Source organism: Alosa pseudoharengus, unplaced genomic scaffold (genome assembly GCF_046254945.1).
Source record: "Alosa pseudoharengus isolate Yale_2024_CS ecotype anadromous, Long Island Sound unplaced genomic scaffold, YU_APseudo_1.1 YU_APseudo_1.1_scf_22, whole genome shotgun sequence".
In the NCBI taxonomy this organism is placed as follows: Eukaryota; Metazoa; Chordata; class Actinopteri; order Clupeiformes; family Clupeidae; genus Alosa; species Alosa pseudoharengus.
In genome coordinates, this window is record NW_027468680.1 from 12,577,903 (window position 1) to 12,597,463 (window position 19,561).

Sequence of the window (19,561 nt, forward strand, 5' to 3'; positions counted from 1 at the left end):
AGTGACTCTCACAACCGTGCATATGTAATTAGTGCATTTGTAGTGAATAACAATGCAAGGTTTGATGAGGATCTGTTAGGCCACCCGGGACATATATTGTACACTGTATTACCTGTAAGCACCCATGCAATCTTGACATTTGACACCCTGACCAGAGTACCTAATAAGTCAATCAAGGTTTTATAATAAAATACCATTTCCTAAAAAGTTGGGACACTGTAAAATGTAAATAAAAACAGAATGGAATGATTTTCAGATCATGTAAACTCATATTTAATTGAGAATAGGGCAAAGAACACATTAGGGAAAAAGTTGGGAGAGGGGCACATTTACCACTGTGATGCTTCAACTCTCTTTTAACAACAGTTTGTAAATGTTTAGGAACTGAGGAGAATAGTTGCTTTGTGTTTCAGTCTCAATTGTATTTTTGAACACAGTGTGACTACAGGCAGACCATGAAGCCATACTGTTGTAATATGTGCAGAATGCAGTCTGGTCTTGTTTTCCTGAAATATTCAAGGTCTTTCCTGAAAAGACAATGTCTAGATGGCAGCATGATTTTGCTCAAAACCTGTATATATCATTCAGCATTAATTGTGCCCCTCCAGATGTGCATGCTGCCTGTTCTATATGTACGAATGCACCTCCATACATAGATGCTGGCTTTTATACTGTGCATTAATACCAAGTTGGATGGTCCCTCTCCTTTTTAGCCTGGAGGATGCAGAGTCCATGATTTCCAAAAAAATTAAATTGATTTATGTCTCCACAGGACAGTTTTCCACTTCACCTTGATCCATTTAAATAAGCTTGGACCCAAATAAGATGGCGGCATTTCTGGATCAAGTCTAAATATTTCTTCCTTTTTTGTCAATTATGTTTATTGGATATTCAATATTACACTTGACAATACACAATAATAGTGTTTGTGTACCTAAGATCGTAGAAAACAATGCTTCACCAATGCTTGCAATGAAAGATTCATAAAAGAACAATGTCTTAAATGGGCTAAACGTTGGACCAACTTTCAAGAAGTACACTAGTATTATAGTAATACATATATTAATATAGGGCTGCATGATTTGGGGAAAATATCTTATTGCATTTTTTTTCTAACAGATATTGTGATTATGAATTTAGCCTACGATATGATTTTTGAATGTCAAATAATTGATTCAGTTTAATATTCCAAATGTCTCTTTAATTTGTGCCACCCCTGATTGGTGAGCACAATGCACACATAGAAGCACAGCCAAAGTCCTTTTAGGTAAGTCCCTACACTCAACGCTTTTTGGGCACTTATCGGGCATCTATTTCGGGTATAACTGCGTGTGTGCAATACTTCACGAATCACGACACACCAACCTTGCTGCGAGATCACAACACATTTGGCATGATGTATTCACAGCATACCACATGATTGGCACAATGTAGCCTATTCACATGACAACTTTTGGCGGTGGAAGGGGAGGAATATGTGTAGACGACTGCCATGTTTCGTTACGATATAGGCTAACCCCATACATATCTATGGGAGATTCTTTGAGTGCTGTGCCTTTTCATTAGAAAGTCTCTGGCACAGCACCCCCAGCCAACTGTGAAGCTCACCAATCTGAATTTCTATGCCTCTCGCGTAGTCGTCTACGCACACCCACCAACCAGAAGTGACATGTAAGTAGGATGTAGTGACAGAAAAGAGGATGAAATGAATATAATAGTCAAAAAGTGACAATATTAACTGTGCAATTATGTGTAGCTTTTGCGATTTGGTAATTGTGATGGTGCCTATTGCCATGATTGCATAATTGTGCAGTCCTATACTTTGATTTTTTTACAGAAACAGCTGTTTTTAATGCAGTGCGTTCTGAGGCCCTGAAGATCACAGCCATCCCATATAAGAATTTTAGTCACAAAATCTGTTTAATTACATTGTTTTCAATTGGAATGTCCTTTGTTGGAAGCCCTGTTCCTATTTTCTATCTGTAACTCACATCGTTCGTTTATGAGAAATAAGACACGATAGAAGGGCATATTTAATAGATTCTGTTTGGAAAGAGAGCATTCAATTCAGGACAGTCCGAACCAGTCAACCTGCCCAGCTCAGCTCAGCTACAAGAATTACAAAGAAGGAAACAATGAACAATAACAAAAATGGCAGACCACGGGCATAAATGCCCCAGGTTACAGGGAATGCTGGCACTTTGCATAACCCTTTCCAAGGAACCGAACTCTCAATCGGTTGATGTTTAGGCTATACATTATTATATAACCTTACTTAAATCCTCAATTGACCAATCACTAACCATTAGTTAGTTAGATCAGGTAGAAGCTGGAGCCTGTTGTGAAGAGTCATTGGGTGTAAGGCAGCCAATCAGTGTACAGCTCACTTAATTATTCATGTGGATGCCAGAAGAGCATGAAGGGCGCTATATATCTTCTAAAATGGGCCGTTGTAGTCACTTGCCTACAGGGTTGTAAATGGGCTTGTAAATAACATCTGTCTTTCTTTGACAGACCGAAGTTGCATACCTTCTGTTAACATCAGAGATCGAGATAAAATACTCTGTTTATCCATTTTATGGCACCTGTAAGGGGAGAGGTTATGCTAAATGGGGAAATCATTGCATCATCAATACGCCCTTAAGACCACCAAAATGTGTAATGGCAGTGAGGTCTGGACTTTACAAACAAAAGCAGTTTTTCTAGACGGCTTACTCTGAACAAACTCCTATTTTGCTAAACTAGTTCTGTTCAATAGGCTACTTCTGTGATGATCTGTAACATGTTCTCCACAGCCTAGTTAATTATGACGCCACTTGTTATGGTCTAAAACAAAAAAAAAGAGAATGACAGTCATTTATGCCAAGCTAAGGTTCTGAAAATGTTTGGTGTTGTCGGAGAATTTACTTGATTGATTCAGAGTGATAAATGTGACCCAAGCTAAAGCTATTTAGCCATTACATTGAAAAACCTTCTAAGATTGCTATCTGCAACAGCACTAAGCAAGTTTCAACAATGAACAATGTGCACCATGAAGACCAAACAGGTCACAGACAAAATTCTAGAAGTAGGCCTACAGATTAGGGTTGGTTTATAAACAAAAAATATCAAAAACATTAAATATCCCACAAGCTACTACGATCCACCGCCGAGATTGGAGTGTTTGTTCACAGGACCACTGTAAATTGTACACACCTAAGATTGGCCAAGAATAGCCCATTGCATGAACAAAATGAAGCTTTTTTGAAGACTGCCAAAGGCATCTGGAAAACTAGCCTGGTTTCACCAGACTCACTCACTTTTGAGAGTTTGGGTACTCTACATTTGGAAACGTTTCCAACCATTGTAATGGGCATAGACTGCATTAACTTTGAAATCATTGGTCCAGCCTACCCAATCACTTCGGGCTAGCATCTCAGTGAGATGAAAATGAGCGGAGATAACAGGTGGGCGGGGCCAATGCTACTGGAAGACTCTGGAAGGTACTGCAGATGAGACTACATTTTTAACTTTCTGTCCATCAATCATGGTGGTGGCAGCATCATGCTCTGGGCATGTTTTTCATCAGCAAGGAAAGGGAAAATACTCACAATTGAAGGAACCATGGATAGCACTACAGGAAAACGTGTTTCTACAAAGTCTTGAATACTTTCACAAGGCTCTGGACATAGCACACTGTTCTATGCTTTGTGGGATAAATACGTAAAAACGATTTGAAAACCAGACTGACTCAATTCCTCGGCACAAATCTTATCTGGCCTTTTTATCTGTGACTTCTGCGTTGAGAATTTTACTTGTCAGCAGCTCTTTACATTATCGTTACATGTTGTTTGAACTAGGAAAGCACTTAATTGGTTTAAATTGCATTCATTGATGTTCATTCAGTGTGTTTTGGCAAGGGCGGGTGTCAAAATCGCATTCACAACTGGCGTACTGCAGAGATCAGTACTTGGGCCCATTCAATTTTCTATTTACACCACATCCTTAGTCGAGATCATGCACTAAAATAATTCTCCTATGACTGTTATGCAGATGATACTCAACCACATACTTTCTATATGCCTCAGTGAGATTTCAGTCACCTTCCGCCCAATCTTTCCAATCCAGTTATCCCATGAAATATTAACATCCATTTTGGTTTATCACTGACTCCAGGAAAAACGTGACATGACACATGACTTGAGTCTCATAATTGATGTCTGATTTAATCTATCTGTGCATGGTAGCTTAAGATCAGATCAGATAAGATAAGATCAGAACCTATCTCACACAATAAGCTACACAACTTATTGTGCAGGACCTAGTTGTCTAAACTAGATCATTCCAATGTTAATGGGTCTACCTGCAAGTGTATTGAGACCATTACAGATAATAAAAATGCAGCAGCACATTTGGTCTTGATGATACTTCTTTCTATTCATTGGCCTCCTGTAACTCCAAGAATTCAGTCGAAATCTCCTATTTGTGCCTATAACCACTGGATCAGCAACACCCCAAATAAACACTAGATTCAGCTCTATTTCTCTCAACCACTTCCATCAGCACTATAAAACCACAAATCAGGACTTTTTTCATTCATGGTTCTTTGATAAAAAATATATAGAAATATATATATATATATATATATATATATATTAGTTATTATATTATTATCATTAGGTCATATTATGGTCATTGAGGCTCTTACAATATCATTGTAATTCTCAAAAATGTAAAGTGCACTAGTATGATCAGCCTTGCTAATTTTTTGGGTCACGTCGCAGGGCACATTTCACAGTAGCCTACACATTAAAATTGGCATGTCTTTGAATTGTAATTAGATTGGCATTAGTTTGTGTGCAACGGTATCAAAGCATTGCATGGCATATTGTGTGTCATGAGAGCTCCTAGCCTTTTTTGGCACCTTATATTTTACTTATGACCTACCTCAATTCCTGGATACATATGAAATACAGTGTAATAGCACATTAACAAATAAACAGCATTTTATTGTTGACATGTGACAGTGATGTCAAAAGTGGTGATGTATGGTGCTGCCTGACAATCGGTCTGACCTCAATTTCAGAATCTTTTGGTGGCTCCATTATTTTTGAGAAATTATGCTGGATGCTGCAACAACTTTAACTGTCATAGGTAAGCCTACCTGCTCCCTGGTGCCTCAAATTTATATGAAAGAGGGATATTATATAATATTCCTATTGATATATCTCAAGGAGCTAGGCTACCTTTATTTTTTTATAAATGACTACGATCTGTGCCTCAAAGCTGCTGCTTAGATCATCACTCAAAATCTCCATTTTCCATGATAATTTATACACTTTACCCCTTAGTCAACAGTCTACTACATCTCCAAATCTCTCCAGGCTGTCACAAAATGGCGCACACTAGAAAAGCTCAGGAAAACTCATCTACAAAAAAAAAAGGCACTGTGAAAACACCAACCAACTGGAACTATCATATAGGCCTACGGTAGTCATGTTACCAAGCTATAGGCTATATCACCCATTTATTTTGTGACCAACATGAACGCCAAGAGCTAAGATATCCAATTTCTACAATCACATAACCTCATAGAATAACATTACATTTTGCAGTAGCTTAGCTTGTTGATTTTACCTTCAGGTGACGACACATTTTCCTTCAGTTTTTGAATAAGATCTAAGCTGATAGGCTACCACCGAAGGCCCTTGGCCCACCAACCTTTCTTGCCTACAATTGGTGGGCGTTCACTTACAATATGGAAGCAAAGATCTGGAAAGTTCCCATACCTACTCTCTTTTCACACCTCATTATCAGTTACTAAAGCAAAACACGATGTGTTCAGAGTGAGGTGTATGAGTTGTGTCGTGCAAGACCTTTCAAAAACAGCTGTACCTTAACGTTAGACGGACACTGGCAACAACATCGAAAGAGTCTCACAATTCTTGACGCCATAACGTTAATGTTTTACACAATGACCCTACAAAAATGCAACAACATAGCGTAACATGCAATACAAAGGCTTAGTTTCGATCGTGCAAGAAGCCCATACACTACGTCTCTCTCGATTAAAAACGAACGGCCTATCTAAAAGAGTATATTTGCAGAAATATAGCACCTACGACCTGTTCGTTCGTTTGCATCTGAAGGTTTGAACAGTTTCAACACACAATCGAGTCGCTAAGGCTGAGCGTGCGCACACAACGTGCTATCGCTGGAGATGTGACGTATCTTACGACAGCACGTACGCTTGCTTCGGCTGGGTGAGACCAAGCGGCAACATTCTAATTTGAACAATGAAGCCTACCCGGAAATGCGAAAAATTGCAATACATCGAAAATCCGCTAGGGGCAGGTCCCAAAAGGGAGCAAATGTCCATAGACCCCCATGTTAAAATGTCCGTTTTCACAGCATAAATTCATGCTTTTACAGGTTGGTCCCATGGACTTTTATTGTATTTGTTGGTAGTTCCCGAATGCCTGACAACTGTGAGGGGGGTGAATTTTTTTCTAACTCGTTAGTTTAGATCGCATTTAGATATTAAATGTATGAATAATTAAGGGCGTGGTCAACTTGATTGACGGCTGGTGTCGAGGCAGCAGACGATGTCACTAGCTGAGTGAAGGAAACTCCGAAATTATGTCTTGGCTGTGATCCTACACACCACATCCTTTCTGAAAATGTTTATTCAAATATCTGACATAAAATGGGTTGCTATTAACTGAAGCCTACTAACCGACACTTTAAGAAGACTTCGCTCCAGTTTTTGAGGTAAGTTACATTCCACTACTATTTCACGTAGATGTTAGCATTATAGCATCCATGTTAGTGGGCACTGTAGCAGCTATAGGCTACGTTAGCGTCAAATCATTTCAAATAAGTTTATGTCGAAAATGATGACCGAATGGCTGAAGCACACACATAAATTTAGTTAACTTGAATAAAGTTAACGTTAGTGAAAACCGATTGTGCTCCCGTTGTGAGTTAGCTTAACGTTTGCCATAGCTGCTACTAGCCAGGTGTTTAGTCAATAATCAGACAGCTGTAACGTTAAGCACGTTAACGTTAGTTCACAAACATACTGGGGTAACAAAGCATGTGTTCTCGTCAAAAAACCTTTTGTAAATACTCTGTGTGAATGCTTAGTCCGTTGTCAATTTATATAGTCTTTGGGTTGTCATATTTAAGATAGAAAAGCGTTCGTTCAGATGATAACTTCAGCCGAAGCATTAGCTAGCTAGTGGAGGTAAAATTGTGAACCACTATGAACCATTGACTATAAGTTGAACATGGAGCTGATAACGAGCGATAACGTTAGCTAGTCACCATAACTGTTGTTAGTTATAACTGACGTCTGAAACTCTTATTGATGCCGTTTATTTGTTAAACACAAATTTGAAACAACACTTCTTGTCTATGCAAAGTTTCCCTGTAGGTGATCCTGACAGGCTGGGTGCTGGAGAGGGCTCTGGACTCCTAACTTCACTTCTCGTCTGTGCAGTCGACTCAGAAGCATCACTTCAGAACTGATTCCGTGGTACTTTGACATTTTTCATACATTTAAATGGAGCAACCTACTGGATTCAATTGGCCTAGCTGTCTATTCCAGACATGGTTAGCATACTGAACAAACATGAATGCATTTCAGACATTTAGAGTGGCCTTTTATTGTGAGCAGTCCGGGGCACATCTGTGCAATAATTATCATGACCTCTTTTGATAAGTCACACATGGAAAGTAGCCTTTAAATCAGCAGGTTTTGGTTGGATACAGATTGGATAATTAAAGAATATGGCATCAGTGACTGGCTATTGTTTGACTGGACCTTGGCCTAACTGTTAATAACTACCTCAATGGGGTGTAGACATGAGCTTACACTGTTCCACTGAAAACATTAAAATACAAGAAATGGTTGTTCTACAGAACTTTGAATACACCAAATTTGGTTTTGCTTATTGCCTGCATAAACAGGACATGTGCAAATAGTTGAATACGCCTGTCCTGTCCCCATTCAGCTAAGTGTTCTGTGAGTTTGTTCATTATACATATTGGGAGTATTTTTTAGCTTAATTTGTGACCACTTGTTCATAGTTTGCAGTAAGTTCAAGGATGTGACATATACCAATATTTCTGTTTTCAGATCTGGAACATTTTGAAATCCTACCAGATGGGGCACAAGTCATTGAGCAGTGGCAGCTTCTGACTTCAAAGACTTTGTTCACCAGCAGACCCCTTGATTACCTTTATTTACAGCATTTGCATCTGTCAGTCTTTAAAGTGATCTAATATGTATTGACTATGTACTAGCTTAGTACATATTAGTTTTTGTTATTTTAGTTTCACAAATTCAGTGGTTACCTGTAATGCTCAAGATATACAAGTAAAAAAAACACCTTTACTTCTGCATCTGGGTCTTCAATTCAACCTACTGACTGAAGCTGACAGATTTGTATAAATGTTTTTGAGAGCACAGGCAAATTGGTTTGATAGATAGATAGATACTTTATTGATCTCCAAGGGGAAATTCAAGGTCTCAGTAGCATACAGACATCACACACAACATGCACTTACAGCAGAAATGGTAAATATAAGTATAAACATATAACAAAACTCCACTGTACAATAGACAGCTGAAGATAAGAAAAACTAACAAAACTAAATACTGGCATTAGTTTTAATGTAATTCACAGTTCAGAAAAGTTCCATAAACATTTCCAAGTTCAGTGCCATCAACAGTAAGTTTGCTTTCTGATTCTGATATTTAAAGAACAAAATTAGTGTTTGGCATAAGTAAAGGGTAGGTGTAACATTCCAACATAACCATCAATAGACATAAAGTGAAATGTACTGTATAGTCTTAATGGGTTCAATATCACCACACCCCAGCCAAACCACTTCACCTGGACCTCTAGTCCCAGGTTAAGAGCCCATGGACCTCCTTGCCGCCTCCTCCCCATGGTGAACTGCCAAAACAGAAAGGTAAACATTTTATTAGTCATAACTACTTACAAGATAATACAATAATGCAAACCAACACCACTTGTTGTAATCAACAAAATTACAGTTGTTGTACAATGCTGTAGTACTATTGTGCGATTTGAAATGGGTCTTCAGTGACAAAGTACACTAATATTGGCATTGTTATGCCAAACACCGGACACTAACTGGATTTAACGTTTTGATAATAGCCTGACAAGGGGAAATAAGGCAAGCTAACCGAACATGAACGCTGGATCGTGAAATGGCCACCGATGAGAAATTTCAATGTCATCTTAGACCAAACTCCCACTGACAACTTTAGAGCAATATAGCGATTTCAAAACGTGATATTAAGAGTTAATCACACCATACGTTGACAGAATACAGCGAGCTGGCTGATGTTATCGTAAATTAATTAACGTTACAATGATGGCTGCCACTGAGAATATGAGATGGATAACGTTAATTACAAAACAATAAAGGCAAAGATAAATTTTTGTCAGTATGAGTTGCTAAACCTGTAAACTGCTAAGTTACTCTACGTGAGTTGGTAAACCTGTAACGCTAGATTACTCTACGTTAGTTGACCGTAACTTCAGCAAGGGAGGGATAGCTAACGTTAGTTTATTTTATCTAGAAGCTAGAATCTGCAAACTCAACTCTTCATTCTCAACTTTTCAACCGTTCACCCGAATATAACCTTTCAGCATACAACATTAAAAAGTGTCTGAACATGGCATTAAGAAACATACATGAACTTCACGTTAGCAGATCAAACTTACCAGCAATGTTACAGCAACGTCTGTGCCAGTCCATCTTGTAGGCTAACGTTAGCTGAGGTTGCTCGGCTGACGACGAGGCGGGTTCACCGGCTTGCTCAGTCTCATACAAAGCCCCGCCCTTTTACCCATATATGGATTGGCTAGGAGGTAGGCGGGGTTAGGATTTCCCAACGTTTTCCAAGATGGCGCCGCCCATACCCCCCATAAACGGCTTCATAACCGTTCTTCAGAAAATCTATGGGTGACGTCACAGACGCTTTGTCCATATTTTTTACAGTCTATGGGTGAGACGCACACAGCAATAATGTTCGAAGTGGGGAGAGAAAGAAACGACGATCAAGGAATTCAAGAAGAAACGAACGTTGTCCGCATTGAAACATTTGAAATTGCAAAAGGTAAACAGTTGATTTGAATATAGGGATGGCGTAGAGAAGATATACAGAAAATGGATTCACCACGTGTGTTACGTATGGTAGATTACCCCAAAGCTTTGCTGGTCTTCTATGGTCTTCCATCGTGTTGGCTCAGGGATTCACGCGCCATTCGGGTTAGTTGCAGAAGGCACGCGCCAGTGTAGGATGTAGCGCGAGGCCTGTAGCCTCTGAAGGCTCTTTGTATGGGATAAATCAGGCCTCGTGTTGTGATTTTACTGCTGATTTGAGTACCGTGTTCAGTTTAAGTAGACACTCAAATCAAATATATGCAAGTCATTGTGTAGTTATCCCCAAAATGTTAGAAATACCATGGTAAACAAACAATTGGCAACCAATCACATGGGCTAGCCATTCCAGTTGTTTTGATCATTGCATTGGTTCAATCGCAGTCTGCTTGTTTGTAAATTTGATGCCCGAATAGGGGGTTTTGATGACAATAGCTGAAGTTGATATGATCAGTACTCTGATTAGAATTATTGATTCACACTGCAAGAAGATGTTGACGACGGTTTTGCGACCACTGTTAAGAGGCTCTTTATAGTACAGTTAATGAAACGGCTAACGTAGTAGTGTAATGTTTGGCCTAATTACGTGTCTATGGCGCTGTTCTGTCCAAGAAGGCTTTAGCGTTGACGGTCATAAATTAGTGTTGACAATAGTTTTCAGTGTAGCAGTTGTGAAATAATGGTCATATAAAACATATTTCCACTGGTCACGTCGTTAGAACGCCTGCTTATTTTTTCTCTTCATTTACAAGTTAGCAGTAGTCTAGGCTACGACAGTTTCCATGTCAAAGAAAATGGTAAGTATGATTTAAGTTCTCAAGCAACAATGCTTATGTTATTACAAATAGGCTGAAACATATATGCAAAATGAGTTAAAATGACCCACCTGCACTGAAAGTATTGACCTGTTGATTATGAACCACCAATGGTAACATGAAGCCCGCCTCACCTGCACATCAATGAAGAAATCTTGCATTTAAAGGACAATTACATTGCCTTAGACAAAAGCTTGACACATATTCTCATTTAGACACGTAGCCTACAGATGCAGATAAAACATACCCAAAACTATCTTTTTATGTTAGGTTGAATGGACATATAGCTTTCCTCAATGAACAAACAAGAACTTTTTTTTCTGACGTTAGTACAATTACAAAACTGTCAGTGCAGATCAGCTGATAAAAAAAAAGGCTTTTGGAGGACATCAATGTTTCATGTAATTTTCATTTTGAATTGGTAGCACATTAATTTAGACATCCGACAAACCTCAGAATATTTTGGTGAAGATTTGAGACTGAAGTGTGAAAGAAGAAATGGTGTATGAGTTGAATGTGTTTTGGTCAATTATTTCACATAAAGTATGCAGTTCACACATTAAAGGTGCTCTAAGCGATGCCATACGTTTTGTAGGCTAAAACATTTTATGTCACTTACTGCAAACATCACCTAACCATCCGCTAGCTGTCTGTGTCCTGAATACACTGTAAAAAAACGTGATCTCTGTGGACTGCCCAGGCTAACAAACTGTTCCAGCAAATCACAGACGAGATGCGTGTTTAGGAGTGTTTCAATTGCAAGGGAGCAGCACACGGGGGGAGTAGCGAGCTAGCTCTCTGTTTTTTTTGAAAGACAACAGAAGTGACGTTACCCAGCAGCGCTTAGAGCACCTTTAAGTAGGCTATATTCAAACGCTTAGACACATTTTTACATCTTTAATATAGAGTGTGGAGGTGACTACCATCATTTTGTATGAGGCGGATTAGCATTTTTCCGGAAATCATAAAAACAATGCCCCCCCCATGGTACACTCACTGCTTGAGACCCCGCATTCGTTTCATTTCAATGAAATCAACGGATATGTTGTCTCCGTGTGGACTTTAGATCCGTTACAATATTCTCAGTGAAAAACACTGGACTACAAGGCATGTCCTAGCTAAATGCATCACAAGGTGAGCAGAAGTTAACCATAGTTAGAGAGTGTTAACTTAATTTTTATTTTTTGAACGAACAACGCGTTTCGCCTAGCGCTTCATCAGATTTGCTCTGTACCATCTCCCCTTCTTTTCCACAGGTGAATAAATCAGGTAATGTAACATTAACCATAGTTAGCTTTACCAATCGAGGAGTTTTCTCACAACAATTACGCAGATAACTTATCATGTCGATTATAGAAGGGTTTGGTATTCACAATCTCTTGCAGTATAAATTAGATGTTTTAGGCCATGGGTGTCCAGCAAGTCGATCGCGGTTGACCTGACGATCGCACACTGAGTCCCAGAAATATTGTGTAGACTTGAAAAATCTAATAAAACTCCCTAAATAAAATATAATAAAATGTTGATCACAGAAACTGTCATAGACTCATAGAATTTAATCAATTCCTGAGTAAAATAGAATAAGATCCCTGCCATGCTCTCTTTTTGGATGGCACGTGCCTTGCGTATCAAAGATTCTATGACAGTTATAGTGGAGAAGTTAACATTATCGTTTTATGGCGAAATACAATGGCAGAAACAAAAAAAATCTATCATTTTCATTCGGAGTGGGAGGAGGATTACTTTTTTGTTTATTCAAATTCGAAGTCCATCTGTCTCATCTGCAATGCTAGTGTGGCTTTGCAATGCCATCTGTCTCATCTGCAATGCCAGTGTGGACCGAAAAAGGGCAATTTGGAGCGGCATTTAAAAATAATGCACAACAATACAGATTTTCCGGCTAATTCAGCTCTGCGTACACGAAAAGTCTGTGAATTGAAGGGTCAGTTAGCAGCACAGCAGTTGATTTTCACCAGGCTCAACACTAAGGGTAAGGCTGCAACTGTAGCATCTTATCGCATCAGTCATGTTCTTGCTAAACACAAGAAATCTTTCAAGGACGGCGAAATTGTGAAAAAGGCGTTCATTGAGGCAGCAGATGCTCTCTTTTGTGACTTCAAGAACATATTGTAGCTTCAATTAAGGACATACAATTATCCCGGAGCACTGTTACACGACGATGTGAAGGAATGGCAGAGGATGTTGAAGAGCAGTTGAAAAAGGACATTGACGAATGTGTGGGTTTTTACCAGAGGCGAAGATATTTCCCAAGCTTTCTTGGAATTCATCAACAAGAGCAAACTGCCCCTCTTCAAACTCACTAGCGCACTAGCGGGTTTTTTGCGTTGTGCAAGCAAAGTGAATCTTTCCTGGACTTCCTTAATTACCACTGTCTTATTCACCAACAAGCATTGTCTGTGAATATTTTAAATATGAAAGTTATGGATGTTGCCATGAAGATTGATTGTTTCCGTTCGGGCCAGGAGTCTACAGAGAAGCTTATTCCGTGCACATTTGGAGGCGACCGGCGCAGAACATACAGATCTATTGCTGCACACAGATGTTAGGTGGCTAAGCAGAGGTAAAACTCTTGTGAAGTTCTCTGAATTGCTTCCTGAAATCAAAGACTTTCTGAAGCTATCAAAACATACAGAATATGCTAGAATAACTAGAAGACGACCAGTGGCTTTTGGATTTAGTGTTCCTGATAGAGCTCACTGACCTGCTTGATGTCAAGTAGGCTGCAACACTGTGACCTGCGGAACTTTTCTCACATGCAGGCAGAATATCAGCGTCAGGGCAAAGATTTTGTGCAGAGCAACAGTGCACGTTATGAGGAGCAAATTCAGTTTGAGAATTTCAGAATTTGAGAGGTGCTTTAATGACTTTGCATCCATCGGGCCAACTATATGTCTTTTTCATTCAGTTCAAATATCAATGTGGATGGTATTGCCTCCAAATTAGTATCACTGTTCCACCTGGAGAGCTCTGCTGTTGAGAATGAGATTCGCACTTTGCAAAATGACATTGAAATCAAATCCAGGGCAACACATGGCAAGAATGAAGAGTTCTGGAATTTACTGCTGGAAGGGAAATATCACAAGCTAAAAAGATGTGCACTGAGTTTGACAGCACTCTTCGGATCAACCTATATGTGTGAGTCTGCTTTCTCTCACAAGAAAATCATCAAGACAAAGTACAGATGGACAATGACCGATGACTACCTGTTGGCCTGTTTGAGGATTGCAGCCAGCTCCTACTGCCTGGACTTCACTACTATGAAATGAAACAAGGAAGGGAGGGATCCACAAGTAAACAAACCCAGGACATTTACATTAATATATTATCTGGATTATTTTTTGTGTTTGTTGTGTGCATATTGAATATTATGTAAGTACCGGTACTGCCTATGGTTTTCTATTTGGCTTGGTAGACCTCGAGATACTGCCAACTTTAAAAGTAGATCTTGGTTCAAAAAAGGTGGGGCACCACCCCTGTTTATGGCATTGTGGCTGTAATGTAAAGTTACATGAGAAGCCGAGAGAAGAGAGTAAGGAGTTGTAACCATGGATACCTCTCAACATTCCTGCTTGCTGCGCCAGATGTAAGCTGCGTTGTGTTAAATGCATGGCTCAGCCCTGCACTTGCCGGACTTAATCCCACAAACAGCTGCACCTCGGATTGGGAGTCAAGCGTGCAATTGAGCCAAAAACCCAGGATGCTAGTTCTCTCACTAGCACGACTCTTAAGGCATTTGGAGGGAGATTTACGCAACGTACAAAATGCACAGTTATGTACCAGCTAGCTACCGTTACACTCACTCCTCTAAACCTCACTCCCAATCCAGGTCACGGCCCCAGTGTAACCTGCGTTGTGTTGAATGTGCGACTCAGCCCTGCACTTGCCCAGACTCGAACCTGCAAATAGCAGTACCTTGTGTCTGGAGTCAAGCATGCTAGCAATTGAGTCACCCTAGCACGACTCTTAAGGTGTCGGGATGGAGGTTTACACAACGTGCATTCTGCACAGCTGTCCTCCTCGACAGTTGAATAATCACTCCCGAACCCTTCCCCTCATACACACGTTGGCCTACACTGACAAACTTGTTCTTTCTTTTCGTTTTTCAACGTGAAAATTGAAGGGGGAAAAACTCAGCAAACTTGCTAGTTTACCAGGAATAGTTGGTTTAATTGGCTGTTTGGCTTGCCTACTTGTTGCTAAGAAGCACGGTGTAATCATCAGATATAGAGTATCAAAGCCATTACGTCACGTTGTCCGGGCAACCAGATTTAAATATGTTCTAAACAATCGAACCTAGTTGTTTTCTAGTTTTTCTATTGCTTTGCTGTGTTCTCTCTTTGAAAACGAGAATAAATCAATTTCAAGAGAAAATCACTAGAGATCGAAACATAGCATTCAGTAGTGAAGCACTGCACCATGTTGACAGCGGTTTACAAGACGGTCTATTCTCAATAAATGCTTCAATCATTGGAAAAGTAAACTGCTTTATCACTACGCGAAAAAAAATTTCCTTTTCTAGAAAACTTTGGTCTGGCCTAGTATTTCACATTGTGATTTTGGTTTGTGTAGAACAGAAATTTGGTTACTACGGAAACGTGACAACGTCACACTTTGGTGCTCTATTCCCGTGAGGAGATACGATCCTGGGATGTGTTACCCAAAACCATAGTTGCTAACCAACCAACAACATTTGCAACTTATGAAACATATTCTTGATTAGAAGTAGAAATATTGCACTTATATGCTCACATACTTACATATATCCGCAAGTTGCACAAGTAGCTAATGTGCTAGTTAACTGGTTAGTATGCATAGTGCAAATCAAAGTATTGTAAACTTTGAAAGTGTATAGAATGGACTGTTTAGAAAGTCAGTGTATTACTTAAACGTGATGTATGTTTACAATACAATGTTCAGCCAGATTTGCGAAACATTAACGGAATACAAGAGAAGGAAATACACTGACTTTATAAACAGTCCTTATAACCTCTCGGTGCACTTTCAAAGTTTACAATACTTTGATTTGTATGTAGGGACCCTCTAGGCTAAGTCTATTTTGAGCCATGTCAGTGTTTTGAAAATACGCAAAAAACAGTCTAGTAGCTCAAAACGCCTCTGATTAATGCAATTTCACTCCCAAACGCTATCTTTAATGCTATCATCCATAAATAGAATTGTGTTTACACCAGACTATTCCTTTAAGGGAGGAGGCAATTCCTTTGTTCAATAGACAAGCCTCCTCTGAAAAAAAAACTTACCTTAGAAGAACTAAGATACATTTTTAGGGTTAAACAATGGTTGGAGTTAATCTTTAATCAGTTTACATCCTTACAAAGCAACAGTTCATTTAAAGGTGCTATGTGGACTTTTTTGTGTTTAAAACAGGCAAGCATGCAGAATGTGAAGAAACAACAGTGTTGACATAATGTCAAAAAGCCTAAAGGTGCTTTGCATATACATAGACTATGTATAATCTTAATATACAATACTGTGTTAGGCACCCATTAGCCTTGTTGTTTTAGCAATTTTATTATAACCATATATGTTAATTTTGACCGCCGTGCAAGCGAAGTGGCGGTGATAAAGGTTTAGTTTTTTTCTCTTCCGTTTTTCTCTTCCTCTTTCTTCAGTAATTTTGTGTTAATAATTACCGGGACACTGAAAGACTGGGCTGCATGAAACTTTGTGGGCATGTAGCCCCACAAGGATGACACGGAACCATTGATTTTTGTCCCCCCCTCCCCCCCACTGCGCCAGGCCCCACGAAAGGAGGGTAGGCCGGACACAGTTTTCTGTGAATATCTCGAGAACCGTAGAGCCATGTCAACTCATCCCATATCCACTCATTTGAGGTATAGCGCCACCTATTTGGTACGAAGTGTAATCGCAGGTATCTTTGGCTGACATGTTAAAAACTGCACGAAATTTGATGAGTAGGATCATTGATATCTTCTGAATGCATGCCAAGTTTCGTGGAATTCCGTTCATGGGGGTGCCATACAATAAATGAATATATGTGTACATTTAGTGACTGTACACCAATTGGCCTGTAGATGGCTGGACACAGTTTTCTTCTATTGTAATCGCAGTTTTCTTTGGCTGAGTTCAAAACTGCACAACAAGTGTAGGATCATTATCTGAATGCATGCCAAGTTTCTTGAAATTCTGTTCATGGGGGGGGGGGGCATATCAGCTACACACACACGCATTGACACACTCACACATAAAGACACACATACACAGTACACATGCATGCACGCACACACACACAGGTACACACGCACACACACACAGGCATGTGCGCGCGCACACACACACACACACACATACAAACACACTCATGCACACACACACACACACACACACACACACATAATAATACTGTATTTCTGATTAATTATTCATGACCGGACACATGCAGATATTATAGGTACTGTTAGGTACATTAGGCTCCAACAGCACTACCGCTTTCTGTCTCTTGCTGCTTCAGCTATCAGCAGCACCGGTTGAAGCCTGGAAATATTGTAAATACAGTAGCTGCTAGCCTAACTGGCTAGCTTATCATAGTCATGATTGGTCAGTGTGTTGATTAGACGGCCACCTACGCTGCAAAGTTCTGCGAGGAACACTGATATGTAAGGGATAACGGCCGCCGAGGTGTCCTGTTATACGGAATTAATGGACGAGGGCGAGGGGCAAAAAACTCCCCGACGCGCAGCGGACTCCGCCCGAGTCCATTAATTCCGTATAACTGGACACACCTCGAAGGCCGTTATCCCGCTTATCACCCGGTTGCCACTGTAAACACTGGAAATACGCGGTTCTGTTTAAAAAGAAGCTCACTAGTTCAGCTTGTTGTACAACTTTAGCATGGACAGTTCGCTTGTTTACAGTTGATTCCATTGTTGGGAAGCCTGCAACCAAAGATTCTAGAGCGCTGCAATCGTCGTCCTACTATGGTTGTTATAGTTACCATTCATAAGCATTGATATGGAACGGTGTCCTGTTATTCAGAATTAAAGGCCACCCGCCAGCCAATCAGAAAAGAGTATTTCTTCTCTCCGGGTGATAAATGTATATAATTTATTTGGAGACAGTGGCAATAACAGCAATGCTCTAACAGGTGTGTTATTTTATCTCTTTTTTTTGTTGTAGGATGTTGATTGATCAAAGACGCAGTCAGAGGTAGAAGAGGCGTGAAGCCCTCCCGATGTTCCTCATAATCTCATGGCAGAGAAGAAGCAGACAGTAATGGTGCTTCGAGAGGACGGGGCTACTGCCCCGGCCGTGGCCCCAACTACTGCTGCTGCATCATCCTTTTTTGTAGACCTCAAGCCAGGGCAGACCATTGAAGGAGGCAAAGATAAGGAAGCTTTGGAGGCTAGTGGAGAACCTAATGATGTTATGAAACCATCTCTAGGTTTGGTAGCAGGAAGTCCTTATGTAGTCACCTCCACATTATCCTCAGACACAAACTCTAGCCACCATCCTGAGAATTTGCCCCCAGAGGCTACAACCAAGGGCATCACAGTTACCCTGGATAACAACAACATGTGGAACGAGTTCTTCCGCTGCAAGACTGAGATGATTCTAACCAAGCAAGGTAGGCGAATGTTTCCGTCTTGCCGGTATCGCATTTCGGGGATGGAGCCTTTCCAGAGCTACCTCCTGATCATGGATATTGCTCCGAAGGACAACTATCGTTATAAATGGAGTGATCATCGCTGGGAGCCAAATGGAAAATGTGAGGCTCATGTGTCAGGAAGGGTCTTCATCCACCCAGAGTCCCCTGCTTCTGGTCACTACTGGATGCAGAGTCCTGTGTCATTTTATAAGCTCAAGCTTACAAATAATGTCATGGACCAAGACGGCCATGTCGTTTTACACTCCATGCATCGATACTTGCCGCGGTTGCACATAGTTCCTGCTGACAAGCAAGCAGATGTGATCGATGTGAATGGGCCAGATGTCATGACCTTCATTTTTCCACAAACAGAATTTTTTGCTGTAACAGCTTACCAGAACCTGAGTATCACGCAACTCAAAATCGACTATAACCCTTTCGCAAAGGGTTTTCGGGAAGATGCTTCCAACTTGCGCAGCTTAATGCCTAAGCTAGGATCCCCAAGTGTGTCAGAGAAAGGTGAAAGTAAGAATGATAAGGAGCTTGGACCCATTAAAAACAGTCTCAAAACGCTGTTTGCTAAAAGGGTCCCTGTTGGAAAAATTAAAAAGGAACAGGAACCTCCAGCCGTGAAAGAGGATGGGGTTGACTGCACCAATAGTAGTATCCAGCCGTCAGTCGTGATGGAGAAAAGGTAAGTGATGTAATGACTGATTTGATAATTGAATGAATGTAATGCATCTATTAACTGAATAAATGTCAGCATAAACAATATTGGTGATGAATGTTGTCCCCTTTTGTGGTATAACGGTGTTCTTAAATGGGAAATTCAATGATTACACACAAATAAACACTAGAATCGTGTCACTCCTGGCATAATCAGAAGTTTGTCTGAGCAGCTATATTTCTTTGTAACAAAACA

The 19,561-nt window shown here is 40.1% G+C and overlaps 1 protein-coding gene and 1 long non-coding RNA gene across 3 annotated transcripts in view; both read left to right on the plus strand.

Annotated features, from left to right (window-relative positions):
* Window positions 1-6,544: 6,544 nt before the first annotated feature.
* On the plus strand, window positions 6,545-8,377 carry LOC143139805 (uncharacterized). Its single transcript, XR_012990459.1, has 3 exons — window positions 6,545-6,750; window positions 7,404-7,516; window positions 8,120-8,377. It is a non-coding gene; the product is annotated as an uncharacterized LOC143139805 (long non-coding RNA).
* A 1,650-nt stretch (window positions 8,378-10,027) lies between these two features.
* mgaa (MAX dimerization protein MGA a) overlaps window positions 10,028-19,561 on the plus strand; it is a 29,691-nt gene continuing 20,157 nt past the window's right edge. For both annotated transcript variants that reach the window (XM_076300587.1, XM_076300588.1), the window contains exons 1-2: window positions 10,028-10,135; window positions 18,171-19,333. In XM_076300587.1, the coding sequence (XP_076156702.1) occupies window positions 18,243-19,333 (1,091 nt within the window). In that variant the 5' untranslated portion in view covers window positions 10,028-10,135; window positions 18,171-18,242. The remainder of the gene's footprint in view (window positions 10,136-18,170; window positions 19,334-19,561) is intronic.